We start from the raw sequence: 25,307 nt of genomic DNA, 5'->3' as shown, positions 1-25,307 counted from the left end.
AATACATGAATTAATGGGAAGAGTGGTGCCAGTAACTAAATAAACAAACAGAAATGTGAAAGGACGTTTATGTCCCTCCTCCTCTGTCTTCCTTGTCGTCCTCCTGGTTTTTCTCATTCCTCTGTAAAAGTTTCTCTATCTATATATTTATAATCACTTTATCAAATCTTAACACCCATATATCTATCCATATATATCCAGGAAAAAAACAAAAAACAAAAAACAAAAAACAAAAAACAAAACAAAATAGTTGTGTATATATATATATAAATAAATAATAAGATCAGTTGGTAAACAGAGCAGGTTCGGAAGTGTGTTTGGATCCGACGTCGGAGCCCACACTTCCTCCTCCTATTCTCTGTATTCCTTCATTTTTGTTTTTTTCTTCTTCTTCATTTTCAACAGAAAGAGCCGAAGACGCCGTCTTCGTTCTTCCTTCACTATCCACCAGGTATGCCCCTTTTTTTTTTCTTCTTATTTGTTGACATTGTGGTTGAATCGCATCTCATGATTTCAAATGGGAGAGTATTATTTCGAATTTTTGCTTAATTATTGTTTTTAAGGCTACTGATTCATAAATTGTTGTCATTATGGTTCTTCGTTTTCATAATTGGTTCTTATTTTGGGATTTTCCTTTTTTACTTTCATTCATCTGAATTTCTACGGAAATACTTCTTTTTTCCTGCTATTAAGAACAATATTGTTTTTGTTTATTTGTCTGTTTGGGTGCGTTTTATCCATTACCTTTATGGATTTTGTCCTCTGCTTATTATGATGTGACCCATTTTGTTTTTTTTCAATTATAGCTGATCTGACATTTTAAAATTTGATTCAGTCTCGTAAAGTGAAAACAAACTCATCATGTTCATTCCATATCCTTTTGAAAAAGGCAAGGCAGCTTACAAAATTGATTTTTTTTTTTTTAAAAAAAAAAGTGGATGAAAAACAGCTTATCTTGTCATCGGAGTATTTGGGGTTCGTTTGGTAGCTACTAAAGAGATAAATTATTCATGTATTAGTTTCTGCATAAGTTATAATGTTATATAATGTTTAATAACTAATTAGAATGTAAGTTATGGAATAATATGCATTATTAATATCTGCATAATTCTAGTCAGCTAGCAAACGTCTTCACCTTTCAGTTAATGTCTCCCTTCTCTTTTTCTTTTTCTTCTTTTCCATCTGCAAATCACATGAAACAACTGAAGTGCAGCTTGTAGAATTTATATAGTTGTCTTTTGGGATTCAGTGCAAGAAGTTGTCTATTTCAGGTATTCAATAGATTTGTGAACTGCCAAATAAAGACTAATCTAATGTTGAGTAATTAAATGCTTCTATGCAGACAGGTGATGCTTAATTTTGGAACTTTTACTGAGTTCTGAGAGTAAGACTTAAACTTCTTCAGCTCACTCTTCTTAAACTAGTCATTTTACATATCTTGCTGTTAGTTCATGCGCATACCTTTTTCTACCTATGACCGATAATTATTTTCACTTACCGAAATTGGGGTTATGAGTACTATTAGCAACACGGTGATTGAGGCTTCATATATAACTGCCGCAAGTTGTGTGAGATTGAGGTCGTAGTTGTTGTCGTTGTTGTTAGTGTACCAGTACTATAACCAATCATTTCAATTTTTTTCTCTTATGCATGTGCCAGGTATCCTTATTTCTTGTGTTCCACCTGGAAGTGGCGTCTCGTATGGGATAGTATTGATTGGCAGAGAAATTTGTCACTTGAGTCAGAGGAATGGGTGCTTGTGTATCAACTCCAGCAATTCCTATCAAAATGAGGAAGAAATTTCCTGGTCGCCCTAGAAAGTACCATGGAAAGAACTCAAAATCTGCTTCGAAAATAAACAGTGATGCAGGATCACTGGTTACAGATATTGCTGTTAGTGAGTTTGTTCACAAAACCACAACCTGTAGAAGATCTGAGTGCTCCAATTCTAAAGTCCATGTAACTCAGATGCAGTGGCACCATAGTCAAATAGATGCAAATGGTATGTGATCTTTCTGTTTCTTATTTGAACCTTATCCATTGCATATACTTATGATTGATGACAAATCTATCAAATTAAACCATATTAACTGCTAGCTTTTATTTTGTTGATGGCCTTAAATATAGTTCATTGATCGATGGCTGTATTGCCTATATTGTGGTGATCTTCTGTTGACAAGAAGGACCATGTGATTGTTCATTTTTCTTCAAAGCATTTCGAAAGGAGTTTAGTTGGTTTGAGCAACTGACAAATCAGAATTATTTGACTACGACTTGCAATAATGAGCGGTTTACCTGCTTTGCAGTTCTTTGCCAGGAGGATGCATGGTTTGACACAGTCAGCATTTTTGAGTCTGACTCAGATGATGAATTCAGTAGTGTTCATGGAGGTAACTACTTTGGTTTCTTTATTTTTATACTTATAGAGAATGACTTGTTCAGTGTTTGGACTAAGAACACATCTTCTTCTTTATACAGTGCTTGATTATTAATAGATAATGTGATCATTAGCTAGTTTTTGTCCCTCTCATTTAGCTATTTGTTATTTATGGGACGGGGTTTTTCATCTTATCTTTTGGGGAAATTTCTGAATGATTAATATTCTTGGAATACTTTTTGCTTTGTGAACCTTAGCTAGATCTCCAAGGTTCTTATAGGTATTTAATTTAATCTATATCCTTTGCAACCTTATGTAGTTATGTGTTCACTCTCTCTATTACATATCATAGTCTTCTCTACGACAGCTAGTTACTTCCATGAGTTTCAGTGACAAGATCATTAATTAATGCATCAAATTCAGGTCGAGTTTCTCAAGTAAGGAAATCAACAATTATAAGGCTTTCTCTGAGAACATCTGTTGAAGAAGAAAAAAGTGGATTTCGTAAGTACCTTGTGACTTTCCATTTAGTCATTACTCTTCAGTATAAATTGAGTCCCATTTGAGAGGAATTTGCGTCATAACCTCCTGGTCATTTTGTAAACTAAGAACAATATTATCTTACTGACACATGACGTGACAGACTGACAATCCTGTCTCATTTCCTTCTTCTCATGTAATGTTAAGAAATGTGCAAAAACTAATGCAAAGGTAGCATTACAATACACTAACCATAATGGTACTCCTGTAGGTGCACCAAGAAAGTATCTTTTGCGTCCTAGGGCTGGGCTCATTGTTCCTCATTGTACAGAAGAAAAGCCAACAGTAGGAAGTTGGTCTGAGATTGAGCCCTCGACCTTTAAGCTACGTAGCAGTAGTTTTTTCATGTATGCTCTTAACTTGTGAATTAATCGGTCTTGTGTATCTTTCACAATTTAATTTATCCATTTGTTTCTTTGCATTGCAGAGATAAGAAAAAATCACCTGCTCCAAATGTGTCTCCTTATACTCCTATTGGAGTCGATTTATTTTTGTGCCCAAGAAAGATCCATCACATTGCTCAACATGTTGAACTTCCTTCTGTAAAAGGAGATGGAAAATTACCTCCTCTACTAATTGTCAACATTCAGGTATGACTGACTCCCCAACAAAGGAAATAAAAGATATTTTAGTTTTCTATACTAATGAAATAAAGTTGCTCTTCTCTACAGTTACCTACTTATCCTGCTCAAATGTTTATTGGTGATGCTGATGGGGAAAGCTTGAGCCTTGTAGTATATTTTAAGCTTTCTGAAACTACAGAGAAAGACGTCTCTCCTCAGTTCCTGGAAAGCATCAAGGTAGGTTGTGTCGGACTTTTTCAATAATAGTTTATCTATATCATACTTAATTATAATTAGTGCCAGTAAAATGAGCTCATATTTTGGTAATCCGCTCATATTTTAATGGGTTGTGTGAGTGACTTTTTATATGGGTAGATACTCATATTCAACCCATAAAAATATGGATTCACTAAAAATGTTGTAACTTCTCTTCCTTTTTATGTTCTTCTATAGAACTAATTATTTTTCTCTATAATTGAAAATGTGAAGTCTTTGGCCCTCCAAAAATATATATTTTAAATGTACATTTCTTTTGTTAATTATTTTTTTATTTGTTTAATTTTATATTGAATAATAAATAATAGTGTAAAATAAGCAAATCATGTGAGTATTGACATTGCTTAAAGTGCATTAAGCATGTTTTAGTCCTAAAATGCAAATATTCATTTACTTTGAAATTAAAAATATTTTCCCCTTATTATTAAATAAATTTAATTTATATTGAAAAGTTATAGGATTTTTTTTTTTTTTTACTTTTATGATACAATAAAACTAAATTAAGCATTTTCAACATTTTTCATCTAAAAAAAGACTAAAATATTTTCTCCATGTTGAATTCTTAAGTAGAGTACTATTTACCATGAAAATATAGGTAAACTAGTATTTTATCCAATCCATTTATTACCCAATTCATTTTTACCCATATCAAATATGGACGGGTTGAATTATTATCCATTTTCAACCGGCCCAAATTTGACCCAACCCGCCCATTTGCCACCACTAAATTTATAACTTAATTATAAGAACTTATACATATTCTCTTATTCTCCTTATCCCTGAAAATTCAACAAGTTTTTCGATTTGGGGTGTTCTTTATCTGGCATTTGATTTGTTAGACAAGAGAGCTAAACATATTTTCACAATGAAAGTGTTTCCATCTAGTCTGGCATTGATAGGATAAGCGCCTTATAGTGTATTTTCCCCTTTCTTGACATAGCTGGAAATCTAAGTCTTGCTTGATCGAGATGACAACACTCACGTACGTTGGGATGATTTTTCAGTTCACGTCCATGTCTCCATAGTTTTTTCCCCTGCTCCTGGGGCAGGGGTTACTTCCACATGCAAAACATTAGTCTTGGGATTTCCTTATATCAAACTTTTGCTGACATGGCTTCTTTTTTTTTCCTTATGAAAATGTGGTGATCCTCTAAGTCGTCGTTTACTTTTTAGTAGAAATGGTTATGGCGGATAGGGAGAAATCACTGGAACTTGTTTCCCAATTTGATTTTCTTTCTGTTGGCTTATGTGACAGAAACTTATTGATGATGATATGGAGAAGGTTAAAGGATTTGCAAAAGATTCAATAGTTCCTTTCAGAGAGAGGTTGAAAATAATGGTTGGGGCAGTTAATCCAGAAGATCTTGTTTCCAGTTCAACTGAAAGGAAGCTTTTGAATAGTTACAACGAGAAACCTGTGCTTTCCCGCCCTCAACACAGCTTTTATGAGGTGTATATATATATATATTCAGTGATGATCTTCTACTTACTGCTCTATGGCATTGGTTATAATAGCCAGTTTGGCAATGTGTTCGCTGTTCTTGAACATCAAAACGAATTCTATTTACCCATTCTCTGTTACTTACAGGGCTCAAATTACTTTGAGATTGATCTTGACATTCATTGCTTCAGCTACATAGCAAGAAGGGGACTTGATGCATTCAGAGATCGTTTACAGCATGGCATATTGGATCTTGGTTTAACAATTCAGGTTTCTTGTTATTATACTTTTCCCTTCTTGAGAATTAGAAAAATGAGCTGATGCTTTGGATTTATAAATGATGTGCACAAATGTAAGTTATATATACTGATAACGTAAAAATAACTCTAATTCCTGCAGGCACAAAAGCCGGAGGAGCTACCCGAGCAAGTGCTTGCTTGTGTGAGAATGAACAAGATTGATTTTGTTGACAATGGACAAATTCCAACTCTTATGAGCATTGAGGAAGATGAATGTTCATACTAATTTATACAAAATCAGTGATACATTAGCATGTTGCATGGGGGAGTTTTCAAATGGTCCCTTGATGATCAAGCCATTCCAACTTTCTATACAAGCAAAAAAAAAACAAAAAAAATTGTATAATAAGAAATTGTATTCTGAAAGATGAAATTAAAAAAAGGTGATCATGTTGATACTGTTACTTTGTGTAAGGTTCACCATTTTTTAACTAATCACACCCTTAACATAGTTTAAGTTTAGTAATAAAAAAAAAACCACTATCACTTATCATTTACTTTAAGATATTGTATATATTTTGACAAGGCAATTGAGTGTTTTTAAATTCAAGTATATTTGCTTGGGTGCATATCAAGAGACTTGACAATTCGTTACATCTTTTTGAATTCAAGTCTACTTGCAAGAAAAATAACTGTCTGGCGTGAAGAGATTGTTTGTACCATGTGAAAAGATTATATTAAAGCATAGTTAGGTTACTATTATTGTTCACTAATTGATCTTTATAAAATTTATGTGTATTTGAAAGTTTCTAATCACAAACATTTAATTATAAAATGAATTTGGAGTATGTGATTAATTAATGCGGTGCCTTAGGATATTTCAATATCTTGTTTATGACTATATATGATCTGCTCATTTGGTAAGATTGTATAAGAATTGAGCCATAATTCAAAGAGTTCTTATGCCTTATACCTACAAATAAAACAAAATTATTATATGTTAATTACATTATAGCTTTAGGCCACCAATTTTGTTGAGTGGCACCTGAGGTAAGTATGAAGGTTCATGATTCTTTTTCATGTTTGAATTTCATCATTGTAATTTGAAAAGATAGTTTTGAGTTCTGATATATAAAACACTGAAAATATTTGAATTTCCAGTTTGCCGCCTAAATAATAATGAGACTGAGACATTTCTTAACTCTTATTTATTCAAATATAAAAAGGTTTCCCTATCATATTCCATAGTTTGATTTCACCAAGTGTTGTAACACACTACGAAGATAACTGAATGAAATACCAGACATGATTTTCTTTCTTATTAGATCAGTTTTTTAGTCTTTATGGAGCTCACTCGAATTTAGTTTGAAATTAAGGCGTAATTGCTTAACATGAAGTGTCACGTTTAATCATGCCTTTTATTTTCTAATTGAACGCTGTTCATTTTTTTGTTGAAGTATATACACAGGGTAAATAGCAGAAATAGTAAAGAAAGCTCTGTAATAAATCATACCCTCTATGCCCATGATATATATATACAAAAATAATGTGAAAGCTGTATAAGAAATGAGCTAAACGTGTAAAATACAAACTAAAAAAAGTGAAAAGCAAATAAAAAGAAAAAAGAGATTGTAAAATCAAGTTTGGATAGCAAAAGGAGAGCATTTTAATGTCCTCCAACCTGTTAATGAAATTTGCAAACCACTTTGAGCATCAATATTCTGGCTTATCCCTTTTGATTTCTATGATGTGAACTTGCATTCTTATGCATGATTTCTTCACCAGCTTCCTGAAGATCTGTAAGAACATTCACTACAAGGATCGATACGAAACCTCAAGAATGTTGCAAGTAAAAACAAGCTGCATCGCTCCCTAGACTTTCGATGAACTTTGAGGTACCAATAAGAGAGACACAAAGTCCTCCTCTTAGCCATTCAAATTATAAATCTGCATGCAAAAGATAAAAAAAAACTTGGTAAAAGTTTGTAAAATAGCAATATTTGACTAAAGTAGGTGAGTCAAATATGTCTAGTTGATGTAAAGGAAAATATGGCAAGATTTATTTCACCTCCATAGAATCGGGACCTACGACCAGCTTTTCGAGCTTGACTATCCTTCTTCGAGTTAAACGTCTGGGACTGAGATAACAAGGGCCCTGAGAACCCAACCCTTCCTTGTTGGCCATCGTAATCCTGGTCATATTTCAGAGAGATCATATACCATAACACCATGATGTAAATGATTACCAGATGTTTTCTCCCCAAGTCATATTTTTACGCTTCAATCCCTAGCTAATTAGGTTCGGCTATATGAAACATCACCATGCATTATTGCTCTATTTTTGACAAATTTCATTTACACAATACTTTGGGGCTCTCTAACACTAGATGTTCTCTATATATTTTCTACTGACAAGCAAATCTCTGAACATACAAAAAAAAAGTTCAAGCACACACGGAACTACATGAAAGTATATATAGTGTATACCAATATGTGATCAAACTTCAATCTCAACAAGATGATATCAACTATATTGGTATTTTGCTTCCTTTGTGTTATTTTTCATTCAGTCTACATGAATTTTGATAGATTATATGAGTCTTCTAAAACAATCTCATTCCGGGTGACTTAAGGTCTATCTCATCTAACTTTGAACACTTCCAATTATCATGGTATCACACTTCTGGATCAATACAGTTAGATATCCATGAAGGACATGACCAAACCATCTCAGATGACCTTCTCATTTTATTCTTCAGATGGATCATTTCTGGCACATCCATCTTTAACATTCACATTTTTACAACACTCATCTAGTGATTTCGTCTATGTAAAGCACAATTACCACTAGGCTTCATTGTATCATACATGAAATTTGCTAAAACTTTTTCTCCCCCCAAACTGTAATGTAATTAAACCTTAATGAGAGACCAAAGAATCAAATACAAAAATATTTTAGTCAGCAACAGCAATTGGAAGCAGCTAAGTTAGTGGAAGATTACTAACCGCTGATAGTTCCTGATCAGACAAGTCAAATGAATCTGGGCGTTCATGATGACCATGTTTCCTATGGATAGAATGCTGGAAAGTGTGGGTCCTTCTTAAAAACTCATCATTATCTTGCATATTTGATTCCAAGGTATTCCCAGAGTGGAGTACACCAGAAGGATCGCAGGCACTCAACTTTTGACTTCTTGAATTGGGAGGTGGATATAATCTTGTGGCTGCAGAATCCTGCTTTCCTTTTTTGGCCCATGCAAAACCACTCGATTCTGGCATTTGCACAGGAACAGAAAGAACGGTGCTGTCTCCTAGAGACTCATCAGTCATCTGAGAAGCAGCGTCTGATACTGTATCATACAACGGTTTCATTGATATCCGTGAGACAGTAGCTCGTCTTCCTTTAGATATATGTGCATTACTACCGTAATTTCTATGAGAACCATGAACATTTGCCTCAACTTCCTTCAAAAATGCAAGACAAACCTTCTTAATATACTATCAAAAGAGGAAATGTGAATGAATATACGTGTCTGTGAGATAAGACAGAAACCTCTGTTGGAACAACTTTGCAGAAATTGCTTGGTTCTTGAAGACCTTTCCGGGCTTTTCTTGAATTTCTTGAAGTTTCCGATGTTTGCACTGTGGAACTGGCTCTCTTTCTGAAAATGCGAGGCTCAAATTAAGTTTTAAAGAGGAATAAGAGAGATGCAAAGTCACGAAAGGTGCATGGTTATTAGAAACAGAGATGTATGAGATGTATAAATTTAATTCGTTGGAGCCAACTCACTTGAAGCCTGATAATGATGTGTTTGGGTAGGTTATCTAGATAACTATGAGGTGCAGCATTGAACTAATGTTCAAAGCAATGAATGACGGTGAAATGCATATATTGTTTTACTGGCCCATATATGGACTAGGCAATGATTTAATGGAACCATGTGCAGTAAAATCCTTTCCATGAAGAAGAAGAAGAAGAAGAAAGGAATTCACCTTCTCGCTTCTTCCCTGAACTTTGCATCAATTTCCTTGTTCGGTGGGTACTTAGGCAGGCTTGATGAGTCACAAGCATAAGGCTTGGTATTGAAATACTAAAGAAAGGTACAGCACAAATTTGAACCAAAAAGTTAGCAATAAGAGAAACCAGGTTAAAGAACTATTATGCTTAAGAACAAATGAACAAAACATAAACATCATCAATACCAAAGAGGAACCAAAAACTAAAAGCAAAATAAAAAGAATGAGGTGACTCTGTTACGGAAATTTTCCAGTGAGATAAAAACTCATACACTGCTGTCTTTGTTAAGCTTACCTCAGAATTGAGAGCAGATGAAGCAGTTCCACGTTTATGAGGATCTATTGAAATAAGTGTTTCAATAAGGTTAACAGCAGTTTTTGGTAATTCTTTACATCTATCTCGAAGTGTACTGTCATATGGTTGCTTGGGCTTAAACATGGCAGCAAGTGGAAGTTTAGACCTTTTCCAGTAATCTTCAGGTGGAGAACCACAAAGTTTGAAAATTTTGTGCAATTGCTCAACCTGCAGAATAGACAAAATCAGAATCTTTTCACAATTGACAAGAAACAGTGATATTACTAAGCATTCGATATAGGAGAACGATTTAATCACTTCATAATATTTTGAGAGGCTTCAGTCGTGTTAATTTAGCACTATTTAGCAATCATGTCCCATTCTTGCAACATGCTCACAGATATGTGTAATAAATATAATCAAATTCAATAGAAGTTCTTTGGGAAATACTGACCTCGGTCCTCCCTTTCAGGAGTGGCCTTCCGAAAAAGAGTTCTGCAAAAACGCAACCAACACTCCACAAATCCACAGTGTCCCCATAACTTGTTGATCCTAATAGAAGCTCAGGAGGTCGATACCATAATGTAACCACACGACTGGTTAGTGGTTGCTTGTGCCTAGCACTAAGGAAATTCGCAAGACCAAAATCTGCTATTTTCAGAGTGCCTTCATTGTTAACCAAAATGTTGGAAACTTTTATATCCCGATGCATTATCCCTCGTGAATGGCAGTGCTCTAGTCCTCTCAGTAGCTGCTGCATGTAGCATTTAATCTACTTCCATACAAAAAGAAAATTCAATAAACAAAGAGAATCTTCTCCCATTTACATTTTGCAAGACTTTATAGATTCAAACAGTGATCTTAACACCAAACTCAATGAAAGAAAGACTGTCAAAGATGAGCCAACCTGTGAATCACTAAATTTGATGTCAGGACATGATAATAATCCAGATAGGTCATGTTCCATATACTCGAAAACAAGGTAAATGCTACATGATAACCGAGAAGTGATTATCCCTTCCAGCTTCATAATGTTTGGATGGTCAAGTTTGCGGAGAATTGCAATTTCTCGTGCCATAAATCTGACACTATCTGGTTGGAAATTATCAAATCGCACCTTCTTTAGGGCAACCATTTTACCATTTCCGATATCACGTGCTCGGTAAACACTGCTATATGTACCTTGTCCAATCTACAGATGTTGAAAGAAGAAAGAATCTTCGTAAGAAGAAAATAATTTACATTAGTAGGGCGATAATGTACCACTAAAATTACCAGACAAAGCTAAGTATTAAACTAAGAAGCCAAAGTCAAGATATGTAGCTAAATTCCTCAATATTAAGTTATAAACCATATCACACCTATATCCCAGCTCAGATCCGACTCAATCTCGCACTGTTATTATATCTCTACGGTTTTCTTCAGATTAACAACTCTGACTATAAGCTTTTCTTTCTCCAGAGGTAACATAAGGGAACTACAAGTAAAGCAGAATTCAAAGGTATTTTCAGTTCATTATAGACCTTGTCATTCCTAATAACTGGAAGTAGCGTGTGGATCACATGCAAGTTTTGAAAGATAAGGATGGCAAGTAAAAGCAAAAAAAAAAGCCCTCCTCTTTTGGGGAGGATCAAGTTCATTAAAATGCTACCATGAGAGGGGTTAAAGAAATGGTAAATTATAGTCTCAGCATAAACAAACTGGCTAAAATATGCACAGAACTTTTAGCCAATTACTCAAATTGAAAGGCTGATGATTGAGTAGGAACTGATGAGAAAGCATGATGTGGCGCAGATTTCTCTCAGACACTTGTTCATCAAAAATAACCTTGATAGAATAACTGAAGATTTTCAATTAATTAACTATGCATCATTCCCAAATTAGTTTTGCATCAACCATAAAAATCCTCTGTATCTAACTGCTCCTTATTAGATGCATCAACCAATATTAGATAACCTCGCCTATATGTGTTTCAAAACATCCTAAAAAGAGGAAGGGTATGGAAGGTTGATGCCAGTGTAAAAATAGTCAAACTATGATTAAAGCCGAGATTTTAATGATCTAATGAGATTCCATTAGATTCTGTCAGTAGGCTTCCTTACATGATTGATTACAGTAAAATAGGAGACCATGACTTGAAGTAATACCCAATCTATAAATGGCGTATGCAGGAGTTAATGCTAACATGAAGCACCACAATATTCGTCCTTTTGGGGTTAATGTTTGCAATGGTGCCTTTTCCTTCTGCAACGGAATGGAAGAAAAGTAATGGAACTGCTATTGAAAGGATAACCTTTTTTATGTTGCATACACACATGAATACAAATTTGTAAAATCAAGAATACAAGGAATCATATCTTTATTAGGAAAACATTGATTACCTTTTCTAATTTCTGGAACATGTTTGATTTCAGAGGCATCCATCCATCAATGGCTTCACCGGCAACGGCAGTCAGCCAAACAGGCCATCCGGCGGCCAAATGTTCACCTTCAGTTAACCTTCCAAATTTGATGCTAAAACTAGCCGCCTTTTTATCAGAATTTCCCTTCTTGGATGCTCTCAATTTTCCCGAAAATGGTCTGACGGAATCCTCCCCCTCTTTCTCAGGCTCCTCTTTGATCTTCTCCAAAGGGGCAAATCCAATATGCAATAATGGATCGACATTCCCTACACTGGCGACATTCACCGACGAATCGTGAGGCGGGGAATGGGACGTGGCTTGCTTGGAGCTGACGCAACCCATGACCCCCCAAAACCCATAAATGAATTCGATCCAGTTGGGAGAGACCCCAGATCGACCCGTATATAAAACGGGTCAAGGGAAGTGAAAATAATGGGTGCGCGAAAAAAGGTCTCTCCCCAAATTAGCTCATTGTATCTGCGAAAAAAAGATTTATTTTCATAAAATTGATCTGAGAAAAGAGGTAATAGTTTGAGGTGGAGGAGAACAGAGAGTTGGGATTCCTTCTCTTTCCTTTGCGTGATATGCGGAGATGAAAAAAGAAGATTTGAAAAGGAGGCCAAGAAATTAGAGTTGGTGTCGAGCGATGCGAAAGCAGAGGAACAACAGAGAAACAAGAAAGAGAAAAATATTGCGTGGTTGTATTTGTGGGTCCAAGATTCAAGAATCATCATCATCATCACCAACACCATCTTTTTCTTTTGTTTTTTCACTTTGTCTGTTGAGACCAATTTATACGCCATTTTTACAAAACTTTCTTTCTTTATACACAGAAAAAGAGAGGCAAATTGCCGCATAGGTAAAAGTAGCCGTTAGGAGTTCGTTTTCTTTCCTTCTCTTTTTTTTTGTTGTTGTGTTGCTTTTTCTTTTACTCGCTGGGGTCCTGTGCTGGTGAGCTGCTGCTGCTTATCCAATAAACAAGCCAACTGCTCAACAACTCATCACTATCTTCAGATTATTGAGTAATCATAGTGGCAAAATAATTGTTCAGACTTTGACTGAAAGACAGAAAGTCATGTTTTTTTGGACAGATAGTATAGTGTATAATATTTTTCAGTATATTGTTGTACTTTCTAGATTACCATATAAAGAGTTACAAGTTGTTCTTATATGTTAATTATATATTATAGAGCTCGTGAACTTTCTTTGAGTGCATTAAACTTAATATGAATCTAGGGGCGGAGATAGAGGATAGCAACGCGTTCACCTAACTCTGCTTGGTGAAAAACTATATTGTATATAAAAGTATTTTAATTTTTATTATGTATATATATGTTTTTTTTTTGAACCTCCTAAATATAACATTAGTGGTTGAAGTCTTAAAGATTCACAGTGAGGTTCCAAGTTCAAATTAGGTGAGGAGGAACTATCAAGAGATGCAAACGAATTATGGTATCAAAAGTTGACAACTTTGCTTGAATAAGCTCTCCTTTATTCTTCTGGACTAGAGTTTGAAGCCTGGCCCAGGAAGCTTCAATGACAAGGACAAACTATTACACCTTTTTTTTTTTTTTTGTTGCTTTATTAGACATCTTAGAAACTAGCAATAGAATTTACAAATATTTCTTGAGACCAACCAACAAATTCAAGGGACCAAGCATGTGGTTTTCAACAAGGATAGATTTATTAATTATAAGCTTTTTGTACAGAAGTAAGAAGCTCAAACCACATCTACTTTTCCTAATGCTGCAATCTTTTCACACAAGGGAATTTCGTTGTTTTCAGAAACCAAGATATTTTTGTGAACTGAAGGCCTTCATGTCACAGTTTCTTACGTTTTCAATGCTATCTTTGGCTGTATTTATTCCTCGTTCCTCTATTCCTAACAGTAGGAATATCATGATTATGCTTGCCGTCATATGTTGTTATGACAGCTTTTGGATCAGTTGAAGCCCTCTCGACTTGTTTGCGGACATTGCATCCAGGATATGTGCACCGATAGTAACTCCTGTATATCAAGTTTAGATGCATAAGCGGATTATTCATGCCACATCTAGCAAAACAACAGGACACATCACATATGTGAAAACATATTCTGGAAGGACAAAGAACTAGTATTGCTCAAACAAGACACTGCAGCTGATTATAGCACTTAATTCTAATCTCCAGAGAATCTTACTGCACTTGTTTGTTCTAATGACTAATCATAGATTTCTAAATTCTGCCACATGCTTTTGCATAAAAATTCATACATTTGGTTCCTCCTGTTTCGTAAGAAATGTTATCAGTGTTGAGTAAACCTCTGGTGACTTTCTTAACTACATTATGGAAGTTTCCTCTCGTATGGGACTTCACAATGTATCCATTTCAAACTATAGTTTGTAAAATCAAGATAGACACAAATTTTGAACTATTGTTTTGGTATATTTAAGAAATTCAAGGAGATAACCTAACATCATTTCCTGAAGAGTTCACGAAAAAGCACTATACATGCACACACAAGTTCTTTAGTATAACTAACTTTACACTAACCAAGACTCGTGCACAACAGCAACTAACATCAAATTGAAAAAAAAAATCGTGCAGTCAGAAGATATGTAGACTATATAGGTACCTTGGATGCTGAGTCCCCTTTACCACCTTCTGCCCATATTTTCGCCATTTGTACCCGTCATCTAAGAAATCAACTTCACTTCTCGTCTGCAGAACAATCTTGGATTCAGCTACTGTGACATGTGATGAAGCTACAGGCTCAACTGCCGTCTTCCTGTGACATAGTAACTGAATTAGATACATACTTTTGTTGCTCTACAAATTTTTTCCTTGTTTTACAAAAGAAGGATGGGGAATTGTTTACTCATGAAAGGAGAACTCACATTCTCTTTGCATCTGGTTCATCATGCCCTTCATCATCTACGTCTATCAAATAGCTTTCGGTTTCATCACATTCTCTTTTGACAAGAAGTTCAGATGCCATTTGGGTTGGAACCTGGTCAGAACGAGACGGAGAATACCCATCCGATCTATTCATTACTTTCCAATCATGTGTACTAATATCTGGTCGAACTCCAAAGCAGTCTGTATTATCCAAAGCAGAACCATTTTTTCTTTGTTTGGTTGGTTGATCATGGTTGTGCTGGCCATTATATGTGATCTCAGTTATGTGACCATCAACAGACCGCTCAACCTTCTTCTTCACTAGACATTTGAGATGTGTGCACTTATAGTAGCTCCTAGGGCATTCACTAGCTTTAACCTTTTTCTGGCCATATTTTCTCCAGTTATAACCATCACAAGCTGGCTTATCGAGAGCACCAAAGGAGGTCTTGTTCTCAGATTGAGAAACCTCCGGTTGTTCAAATTGCTTACCCTGATTGTCTGATGGTTTGTTATCCACACTAGTTCGCAGACATTCCTTTATCTGCAAAGAAAGCTCATTTTGATCAATCGACAACTCATGTCCTAATGCTTCTACTGAAGCCACCTGAGAGGAACACTGATCTTCGGCTTGCATTTGCATTTGCATATATGAACTAGAAAATTCAGCATGTGCTGTAACATGTGCTAGAGCCTGCTGATGTGACATTCCAAAGGGACTCTGCAATCAAATTGAAACCATAAGTAACCACATGAGGCTAAAAGTAATGTTGATGACTTTTAGTTTAACTATTTCTATAACCAACTCAGAAACAGTCTCTCTACCACACAAAGGTAGGGGTAAGTGTTAGGGTTTTGCTCTGATTTTCTTATCATAATTTAAGATTTATTTTTACTTAAAGAAATGACAAAACATTACCATAAATGTTTTTACTTTCAAGAAAATATAATATTCTTTCATATTTGATTTATTCTTTCCTTTTAGAAAAAAGTTTTGGAGTAGCTAGTTCTTTTCTACTAAGAAAAGGTTTTAGGACTCTATAAATATAGGTTTGTTTCTTCTAACTACAACAATAACATCCACAATGTAGTAATCTAAGAGTCTTGTTTATGGAAAGATTTATTCTCTCTAAAGTTCCAATGTTTTTCTTTATATTAATTTTGATATAATAATATTTTGATTTTTAATATAAGTTTTTTGTTATCTAATTTATAAATTATATGATTTGCAAATTGTAAGCTTCTGCATGACGCCCTAATTCACCTTCAGAACCCAACAGTAAGGTCTACATTCACCCAACTCTCCCCATGTATTTCTACAACACAAATATAAAGTTTGAACCAAAATTACTGAATTTTACCGAACTCATAACACTCCAATACTAGCTCCGTAACAAAAACATGTTTTTAGGATAAAATTTAGCAAAGTAGCAACATCACTAAATCAAAACATAAAAGAAGAAAAAAAAGCAAATCTTTGGCTATTATTGATTTATTATTGCTAGTGAAATGAAGAATTGAGTGGATTATATATACCTGAAGTGGGGAAAGAAAGCCAGGAGAATTAAGGAATCCAGAAGGACTCAAACCAGAGGGAATCATGAACAATTGAGGATTCACAGGCTGATTTTGGTTATACACTGAGTTCTTTTGACACCCTGCAAGATCTCCAGAATATTCGTATCCGGCGAGAAGCTGGGAGAAAGAAGGAGGACAATCTGCAGAATCAGGGCTCTGATCAGATAAGAAACTGGAAACAAGAGACATTGGACCTGGGCTGAAAGAAGACATGTTAAAAAAGGATTCGAATGAAGGGCGAGGTGGAATTGTTAAAGATGGAAACGATATTGCTGAAGCTTCCCCTGTTTCCCCCATTTTAAGTCTTCTTCTTCTTCTCAAGAGAAAAAAAAAAGAGAGAAGAAAGTGGAGTTGCTTTTCCTGCTATCCCTTTCGTTCTGATGTGTATATATATTGGTGGAGTATATGATGGGGGTTGCACTCGTCACTCCTCATTCGTCAATATACATAGAGATATCTTATTAGACGTGAAATCATGATTTGAAGTTTATTACTAACTTGAGTTATAGTTAAGTTAGTTACTTACTGAGTGTACAAAATTTCGGATAAAAGTTATCCGATTTGGTCAAACACAAAATGTGCACACTTAGAGTCGGTTTGGATTGCCTTATTTTGCTATTTTATAGTCAAAATAACTTGTAAGTATTTTAAGTTAGAGCCAGTTTGGATCAAACTTGTTTGGCTAAAAGTTTAATTGGATTGGAAGGAGGGAATGTATTTTACTTCTTTTGTACTCATGTTTTAAACTGTTTTTCAACATTCTTTTGAGAACTTTTTTCCAAATTGTTAGTAGAAGTAGTGTTTGGCAGACTGGCTAATTGTTACTCCATTTGGTGGGAGTTGGCACAACTATAAATAGCTCAAGTTTTACTATTTCACATTAACTGAAATTCAAGATTTTTTATTGGCTTATAAAAGTTTTTTGCCAAATCCAAATTAGGTAGTAGGACTAATATGATTTCAACTAGTACTCCCCAAAAAAGTATAAGATGTCAAATTAGTGAGTAATGGTAAGATGTTTTAACTTCCCCAAACTAAAATACTCCCTGTGTCCCTAATTACTTGTCCACTTTTTTTTTTATAGTTGTCCCTAATTACTGTTCATTTTGACAAATCAAGAAATGACAATTTTTTTTTACCTATTATACCATCAATTAAATGACTAATTATTTTGAAAAATGTAAAATTTTTCATCCACTTCATAATTAATAGAGGTAAAATGATAAACTCATTATGTCATTAATTATTTTTTTAATAGATGTGTCAATTTAAAAATAGGTAAGTAATTAATGACGAGGATAATAAATTAGAATACTGAAAGTTGAGGCAATTGATTGTTAATATCTGGACTGGAGTAGAGGAGTAGTGTATTTTCAAGTTGCCAAACAAAAGGATAAGATGTCAGGCTAGTGGGCTAAAAGGGGTCTAAATAAAGAGTACTACACATTGGATATACAATGAATTGTTTACCTACCAACTGCCACTTGGGAGAAGTCGATACCTCCACTTCCTTAATACTTCCCTCTGTTTTCATAAAAGTGGTTTTCTAAAATGGAATGACAAACCTTTTCATTTTTAATTTTAAGATTGTGAGTTCGAATCATTAAAAAAATAAAAATATGAGAATTCTTAACAAGGGATAAAAAATTGGACACCATCCATCCGTTAAAAAGTTACCTACTTGCAGAAAATAAGAAGTATTTTATTTACAAAATTAATATCTTCTTGATTTACGAAATATTTTTCGTTTTGAAATAAAATGAAAGGATAAAAAAAATATCCGTTATTTTAAAATGGAGGGAGTTTCAAATAATCTTTGTATGAAATATCTGGTAGTTCAATTAGTTAGTTGAACTTCACCTTATTTGATAAAAAATTGATTTCTCAAAATGCATACAATAGTTTAACTCAACAAGATAAAAATATACAACAAAGCAAATGATATCTAATTGGGGAGTAATAAATGGAAATTAATCAAGAAGGGAGTCGGCTGATAGAAAAGAAAATATGTGTCATAAATATGAATTAATATACCTACTATATTATTTCTGAAAATTTTAGAAGAAAAAAAGGGAAAATATGTATGTCGGGTATACGTCATTCTTAGCTTCGAATAAACACATAACGTAACATATGGTCCAGGGCAACTGCATCAGCATCTCACAAGGTGCAAGCTAGTGGCATTTTCCTCACAAATAAAGTCATTTTTTGTCCTCTAGCTATCACAATAACTCAATAAAGCCTGTCTTTTCTGACAAGAGGCAAGTTCCCACTTGCCAACTTGACAAGTCAAATCCAGTAAAGCTGAAAGATAACCCAATCATAAATATTGGGTACAATCTTTTAAGCTCAGTAAACAGGGTCATGACTCGTGTGCACTCTCAAGGGAGGAGCCTACATAATCTTAACGGAGTAAAAATAATTTTGCAAGTATGAATTTTCTTGACACAGGAGATCTCCAAGTTAGACCCATACGCAATGAAATTCACTGTGGCTTGGTCAGGGGAATTCTATATACATTTTGTTGGACATCAATTAGCACCAATCAGATAATAACGTGACACAATTATTGTAAAATAAAAATAGATAGATACAATTGATACTACAATGGTGATTGTACCCAGGAAAAATGGTTCATGCGGGAGCAGAATATGGTGCCTGAAGCAGATCTTTTTCAATCAGGGGAAATAACTCAGACTTTGGACTCGATGAAATATGTAGATGAAACAGCAAAGCCCTCTACATCGTAAGTGCGAATAAGTCTTTGTCTCTTGCCAGGAGATTCAAGCCAACAAAACTCAACATGAAATGCTGTGGATTCTTGCACATTCTTGGCCACATCAGATGGGTACCCCATGTAAATGCCCCCAGGCAACAGAGTAAGCTGGAAACCACCGTCGAAAGTCACTAGGTTTTCGGACATGGTACCGGTCCAATGTACATTCGTTGTAATATTAGTAGCACCAGAAGTAGACGTGATATCCTTGATTTAAGAAGGAAATTAAAGGAAATTATATTAGCAACCAAAAGCTAAGACCAAAGATATTCATTTCAGCGCCTGAAATAAATAAAGCAAAATGAGAAATCACAACTTTCCCCACCCACCCATCTTTTTTTGATAATTAACTTGGGACACCAACAAGAGAGAAACAATTTTTGCTAAAGGGTTGAAAAACAAAAAAGAGAGTTGAGAACCGTTCTAATTTAGTGTTAATTATCCTCCTTCAGGAAAAACAACAAATTGAATCTCCATATCTGAGCTAAGCTTATGGTGACAACTCCATTCTACCAATGCATTTGTGTTTCATATAGAGCAGAGGATCCATCCAGACGGCAAATTCATCATATCATTGAACTATTTCAAATTCATTTCTCAAAGTAGTTGCATGAAAGAGAGATTCCATTTACTATCCAAGTGTAACTGGGCAGGTGACCCTTTCGTGGATACTAGTAGTTCACCATTACTTAACGATCGGATACAAGGAACTGATTGCAAGGAGCTAACAAACCTGAACTAGCTGGCCGTCCTTGTCAAATTCAAGAACAGCAGTTGTATTTGCTTCACTAATTGTTGCTCCATAAACACCAGTACGTGTTGTTCGCGAATGACCTTTCCAAGTTCCAAGATGAGGCAGAATTCTTTCAGTATCCTCCTACAAGATGACCATGGAATGCATAAGCACAATCATTTGGTTCTGGTAACTAACATGTTGAATCAAACTATGTTTAGGTAGTCCAAACGAAGAATAGAAGGGCAACCCTTCCCCTTTCAAGTCAAAATTACCTTGAAATTGTCAAAGGAAGGAGGAATGGCCTCTCCATTACCTCTTTCTTCAAGGAAAACTAAAATCATTTCCAGTATTCCTTTCGGGTCCATTATATGAAACGCTCTCACTCGCCTATCTTTCTCCAGTGAATAAAGACAATTTTCACATACAATAGAAGGCCGTTTAGAGGGAAGCTTCAGATTTCTGTGAAAGAAAAGAAGGAATTATAGAATGATATTAACACATTCAAAGCCAGGAACCAAAAGATAAAGCTAATAAAAAAATATGAATCAGTCCTTCATGAGAAAAGATCCCGTGCAATGTACATAACCTTTGCAATTGGTTATTAGAAGACGGTCTATAATTTCTAATATGAAAGTCAGACGCAATAATATGCCAGCTAATTGATCTGATGAAGCTTATGAGATGTCCAACATCCACCAATATTTATTTGCTAGTAGGAAAGATCTACTAATGAATGCTTAATTGTATGAGATTCTTTTACATAGTTGATATCTTTTAAGTTGGGAACTAATTACTGCTATGATGAGAGGATTATTTACATATTGATCGTCTTATTTGCCTTTTGGAGTTTGTTTACTCAAATTCTTAGGCATTGGCCTTTTTGGTTTGTTTTAGTACAAGGTGAAAACTGAATATGTTTGAAAACATCAGTGATAAGCACACAGACCAGAACACAACAGAGCCAAGGCGAAAAGTGAGAAACAGCAACATTAAGGTCATACTGGGTAGCATTTCCAAAATAAAGCTAGCAGCAAAATATATGCATAATTTCAACCTTTGATCTCATCAGAACTGATATTTTAACTTATCGATTGAGTCATCTCCACGTAAGAAACATTTACCTTGGTGATTCTTCTCCGATATCATCTTCACCTAGCACTCCCTGTCTTAACACAGTCTCCAACATGCCAGCAGTCTGATATCTTAGTGCGTATGCCTTCTCCTTGGGGAAGAAGCCAATCTGCAAACTACTTTTAGTGGTACCTCAAATGCAATAAAATCTGAAAAGAAAAAGAAACTGCAGATAACAATCTTAATTAAGTATGACCAGTTGTGGATATAAGTTAGTTCTCTGTCTTAGTGAAGCTCACCTGTTGATATTTGTCCACGGTAAACATGTTGGTCTCTTTGATTTTGTACTCAAACCACTCTGACTCACAATCATCGCCAGAAAATGAAGTGGTAGATGGAGGTTGTTTGATGTATAACCTAAAATTTTGAAGCCGATTAGTCCACTTGTTTCCCAGACCACAAAGTGAACACATATTACAGTACCCAAAGTTAATGAAGAAACCCTATACATTAGTGTCCACTGTTAACTAATTTTATGCGGATAAAAAAGCAAACATCTGGAAACTAAAGGGGCTTATGAATCAGAGAGGCATGTGTGAATTTGGCCTCCTTAATTGTTGCTCCAAATTTACTGTATTTAAACCAGTGGAAGAATTTGAGCTTTGGGCTGACAAAATCTACTTGCACTTAAAGATATGCATGCCACTAAATGGAAAATTTCTCAAAATTCACAAACAAGAAAAAGAGAAATTCACCTGGATTTCTATATACTCCCTAAAGTTCACCTACATACGATTAAACTATAACCATATAACATGAAGTGTAAACATTGAAATTTTCGTGGTATTCTCCTCAATTCTAATGGTTTAACTTTACCTTAATCTCAGAGAGTTTTTTTAACTTCAGATGACTAACAACTGACTTTAGTTTTATTTAAATGCTAATTACATAAGTACTAGTAATTTCATAATTACAAAAGAACTAGACTGGATTATTCTCAAAGTTAGAATGTATATACTAACATACATACTTTACACATATTAGTCACGGAAGAAGCTACAAAATTGTTAAGGACTGTTAATCCAAGTCCCAATGCAGTTCTTACTAGCAATCACATTCAAATTTTCATCAGAAACTAGCAAGGTTAAGACACATTGTTTGTTACTAGTAGCCCGCTAACTACGAACAGGGAAGAATCAAATTATAGGAACTCACGTTTGTAATAAACTCATCAGTTCACCTTCACCATAAGAGCCCACAGCAAGCTTCGTTGTAATTTTATGCATCAAATTGCCATGACCATCAAATTGCTGCAAAATAAATCAAGCAGATGAAGAAATCAAATCCAATGCACCTTTCCAGCTCAAACTGTTCATGATTGCATATGAATATTAACCAAAAATTCAAAAGTCATACAAATGCATGTATTCAAATTTTAAAAGATATACACATATATATAGACTATGCATCCACTGAAAGAGAGAAAGAGGAAAGGAGTTGACACTGACATGGAAAGAGCCGGTCCAGTTGCCCAAATTGAGGCGAATGAAACTGTCAAGAGCGTCGATACTTATAGGTAGTTCGATTGTATTCCGATCACCTTGGACCACCGTGCCATTTGTACCGGAGCATGACGGTGATTTCCTAGACTGGTACTTGGGAGTCCGGAATGGAAAATTTTGGGGTATAAAGAGTTTCTCGTTCCATGAACTTAGATTAATCTTTCGTGTATTGGAGGAAGCGAGTGAAGTAGGAGGCACAAAAATGGCTGACATAGCCGTTGCCATGACGGAGGGAATTCGGACGTTCTTTCCTGCTAGTACCCACCATTGATGAATAATCTTATCCGATTATCTAGGAAATTTACTCCTCTGCTTTAGTGCCTGACCCGACCCGACCCCGAAAGAAGAAAAAAAAGACCCCTCCCGTAACGCACGCATCAAATAAGTAAGAGATAAAATATCAAAAATACATCTAAATTATCTTCTTCTTTTTTTAATTTCATATCTAAACTATGAGTCTCAAAAAAAAATATATAGTTTAAATGTGTTTTGCCACTTATCTCAATAAATAATATGATAAAAAAAATTAAAAATAAGAAATTTATAATATTTATTCTCAAGATATTTTCTTATGCTTTTCTTTTCTTTTTTTTGTTTCATAGAAGAGGCATGTTTAACCAACTTCTTATATGAGAAATGTTCGTGAGTATTTTTTTTTGTTGTTAAAGTAAAAATAGTACCCCATTTGTCTCAATTTATGTGACACTTTTCGTTTTTCAAGTGTCAAACATTTGCGTATGAAATCTTCATTTTTTTTGAAATGAAATTTATATATTTGTAAACTACATATAAAGTGCTATAAGTCACAATAATTAATAATTCAAAATGTTAAAAGGATCTATGAAAAACTTACTGTCAAAAATAGACTTATTTGAATTTTAAAATGCGAAAAGTGTCACATAAAATGTGACGGTGGGAGTAACTCTATGACTTTGTGACTCCATTCCTCTAAACTATCGTTAAGTGCTTCATGATCCACATTAAAAAAATATATATATTTTATAAAATATTTCTTGGAGAAAAAGAATAAATATAGTCTTCCCCTACAAGAAACCAAATACTTAACCTGTTCATCAAACAACAAGAACTTTACTTCAGCACGACAATAGAGGACTCCAGAGTTAGAATTGTTCATAAGAAATTCAGCAAAAATGATGAGTTTCTACAAAGGAAGTTCTCTCAACGCCATGAAAATCATTAGAAAATCAATGCAGTTTAGCAAAAACCTCTCAACTTCTTCTCAACTATTTGGCAAACATATAATCCCTTCACGTATCTCCTCCGTACGCAACTTCAGCACCAATTACAAAATCAAGCCACCCAAAAATTTGGGCATTCACTTTGTTCCTCAACAACACGCCTACGTAGTTGAACGTCTTGGTAAGTATACTACAACACTGAATCCAGGACTCAATTATTTGATTCCATTTATCGATAAGATCCAATATGTACATTCCTTAAAGGAACAAGCAATTCTAATTTCAAGACAAACTGGGATTACCAAAGACAATGTGCCAATTGAAATGGATGGCGTGCTTTATATAAGAATTATTGATCCTGTTTTAGCCTCATATGGAACAGAGGACCCTATTTACGCTGTAGTCCAGTTAGCACAAACTACTATGCGTAGTGAGCTTGGGAAAATTACACTTGATAAGACTTTTGAAGAGCGAGTTGAATTGAATAGATGCATACTTAATGCGATTAACGATTGGCCTTTACGTACTGATTGGGGATTAGAGTGTTTAAGGTATGAGATCAAGGATATAACACCACCGGAAGGTGTAAGAGTAGCTATGGAATTACAAGCTGAAGCAGAGCGTAAGAAAAGGGCGAAAGTCCTGATTTCTGAAGGGCAAAGACAAGCTGATGTAAATGTAGCAGATGGGAGGAAAATGGCTGTGATTTTGGAGTCTGAGGCTGCTAAAAAAGACCAAGTGAATAGAGCTAAGGGAAAAGCTGATGCTATTTTATCTAATGCTCAAGCAACTGCGCATGCAATTACTGAGGTATCAAGAGCAATTCTTGAAGATGGAGGTTCTGATGCTACTAGTTTGAGGGTTGCTGAGCAGTATGTTGAAGTGCTTGAGAAGATAAACAAGATGGGGACCGTTACATTGCTTCCTCAAGATTCTAGTGATGCTGCTAGCCTAATTTCTCAAGCAATTGCTATACACAGCAAACTTTCTACCAGTAAGTAGTAGCAGCAGCAGAAGTACTAATGATTTCAAGTATGAAAGCTTAGTATTTCGACGCAATTTAGTGGTAGTTCTAGTTTGCAGGCAGAATTTTATATCTGACAAGTATCTTATTAGCTTTGAATTATAGAAGCATTGTTATTTGCTAATGGTTGGTGCATCAGTAAGATGTTTGTAGGTACCATTCCAGTTACTGTGTGCCTCTTTCTGAATGAAAACAGAGTAGTTTTTTCTATCTTCTCTGTTCTTCTGTATGATTTGAAAGATGTTTGGCAACCAATTGGTCAAGTTGGGTAACCTGCGTATGAGGGACAGTAATGGCGGAACCAGGAATTCTAATAAATTCAAAAAGTACAATA

At 34.9% G+C, this 25,307-nt stretch overlaps 5 protein-coding genes across 6 annotated transcripts; 2 read left to right on the top strand and 3 right to left on the bottom strand.

The window, feature by feature from the left end:
* The first annotated feature begins 419 nt into the window (after nucleotides 1-419).
* Nucleotides 420-6,051, top strand: LOC125810665 (uncharacterized). 2 transcript variants are annotated; one of them, XM_049490133.1, is made up of 11 exons: nucleotides 420-451; nucleotides 1,343-1,384; nucleotides 1,660-2,002; nucleotides 2,307-2,390; nucleotides 2,801-2,881; nucleotides 3,129-3,264; nucleotides 3,345-3,507; nucleotides 3,589-3,717; nucleotides 5,012-5,206; nucleotides 5,345-5,467; nucleotides 5,597-6,051. In XM_049490133.1, exons 3-11 carry the CDS (start codon nucleotides 1,750-1,752, stop codon nucleotides 5,720-5,722), a joined length of 1,290 nt encoding a protein of 429 aa, XP_049346090.1. In that variant the 5' UTR covers nucleotides 420-451; nucleotides 1,343-1,384; nucleotides 1,660-1,749; the 3' UTR covers nucleotides 5,723-6,051. The 2 variants fall into 2 exon arrangements, with proteins under 2 accessions (XP_049346090.1, XP_049346091.1); XM_049490134.1 differs by lacking the exon at nucleotides 420-451 and having other exon boundaries at nucleotides 1,357-1,376.
* Nucleotides 6,052-7,014: 963 nt separating this feature from the next.
* Nucleotides 7,015-12,897, bottom strand: LOC125810655 (protein IMPAIRED IN BABA-INDUCED STERILITY 1-like). Its single transcript, XM_049490124.1, has 9 exons — nucleotides 12,130-12,897; nucleotides 10,656-10,940; nucleotides 10,203-10,520; nucleotides 9,749-9,976; nucleotides 9,430-9,527; nucleotides 8,990-9,098; nucleotides 8,443-8,901; nucleotides 7,505-7,628; nucleotides 7,015-7,383 (listed from the first exon to the last, which is right to left on the bottom strand). Exons 1-9 carry the CDS (start codon nucleotides 12,490-12,492, stop codon nucleotides 7,376-7,378), a joined length of 1,992 nt encoding a protein of 663 aa, XP_049346081.1. The 5' UTR covers nucleotides 12,493-12,897; the 3' UTR covers nucleotides 7,015-7,375.
* Nucleotides 12,898-13,600: 703 nt separating this feature from the next.
* Nucleotides 13,601-16,961, bottom strand: LOC125810661 (probable WRKY transcription factor 3). The gene is made up of 4 exons (XM_049490128.1): nucleotides 16,564-16,961; nucleotides 15,027-15,748; nucleotides 14,765-14,917; nucleotides 13,601-14,158 (listed from the first exon to the last, which is right to left on the bottom strand). The coding sequence occupies exons 1-4, from the start codon at nucleotides 16,900-16,902 to the stop codon at nucleotides 13,996-13,998; spliced, it is 1,377 nt and encodes a 458-aa protein (XP_049346085.1). The 5' UTR covers nucleotides 16,903-16,961; the 3' UTR covers nucleotides 13,601-13,995.
* Nucleotides 16,962-19,125: 2,164 nt separating this feature from the next.
* Nucleotides 19,126-23,007, bottom strand: LOC125810666 (uncharacterized). Its single transcript, XM_049490135.1, has 7 exons — nucleotides 22,697-23,007; nucleotides 22,404-22,498; nucleotides 21,488-21,605; nucleotides 21,239-21,357; nucleotides 20,390-20,576; nucleotides 20,115-20,258; nucleotides 19,126-19,588 (listed from the first exon to the last, which is right to left on the bottom strand). Exons 1-7 carry the CDS (start codon nucleotides 22,973-22,975, stop codon nucleotides 19,298-19,300), a joined length of 1,233 nt encoding a protein of 410 aa, XP_049346092.1. The 5' UTR covers nucleotides 22,976-23,007; the 3' UTR covers nucleotides 19,126-19,297.
* An 894-nt stretch (nucleotides 23,008-23,901) lies between these two features.
* On the top strand, nucleotides 23,902-25,245 carry LOC125810973 (uncharacterized). The gene is made up of 2 exons (XM_049490470.1): nucleotides 23,902-24,943; nucleotides 25,079-25,245. The coding sequence occupies exons 1-2, from the start codon at nucleotides 23,902-23,904 to the stop codon at nucleotides 25,243-25,245; spliced, it is 1,209 nt and encodes a 402-aa protein (XP_049346427.1).
* Nucleotides 25,246-25,307: the final 62 nt, after the last annotated feature.

Source organism: Solanum verrucosum, unplaced genomic scaffold (genome assembly GCF_900185275.1).
Source record: "Solanum verrucosum unplaced genomic scaffold, falcon-dt-bn FXZP01000032.1, whole genome shotgun sequence".
In the NCBI taxonomy this organism is placed as follows: domain Eukaryota; kingdom Viridiplantae; phylum Streptophyta; class Magnoliopsida; order Solanales; family Solanaceae; genus Solanum; species Solanum verrucosum.
This window is presented reverse-complemented; position numbering and strand designations above follow the sequence as displayed.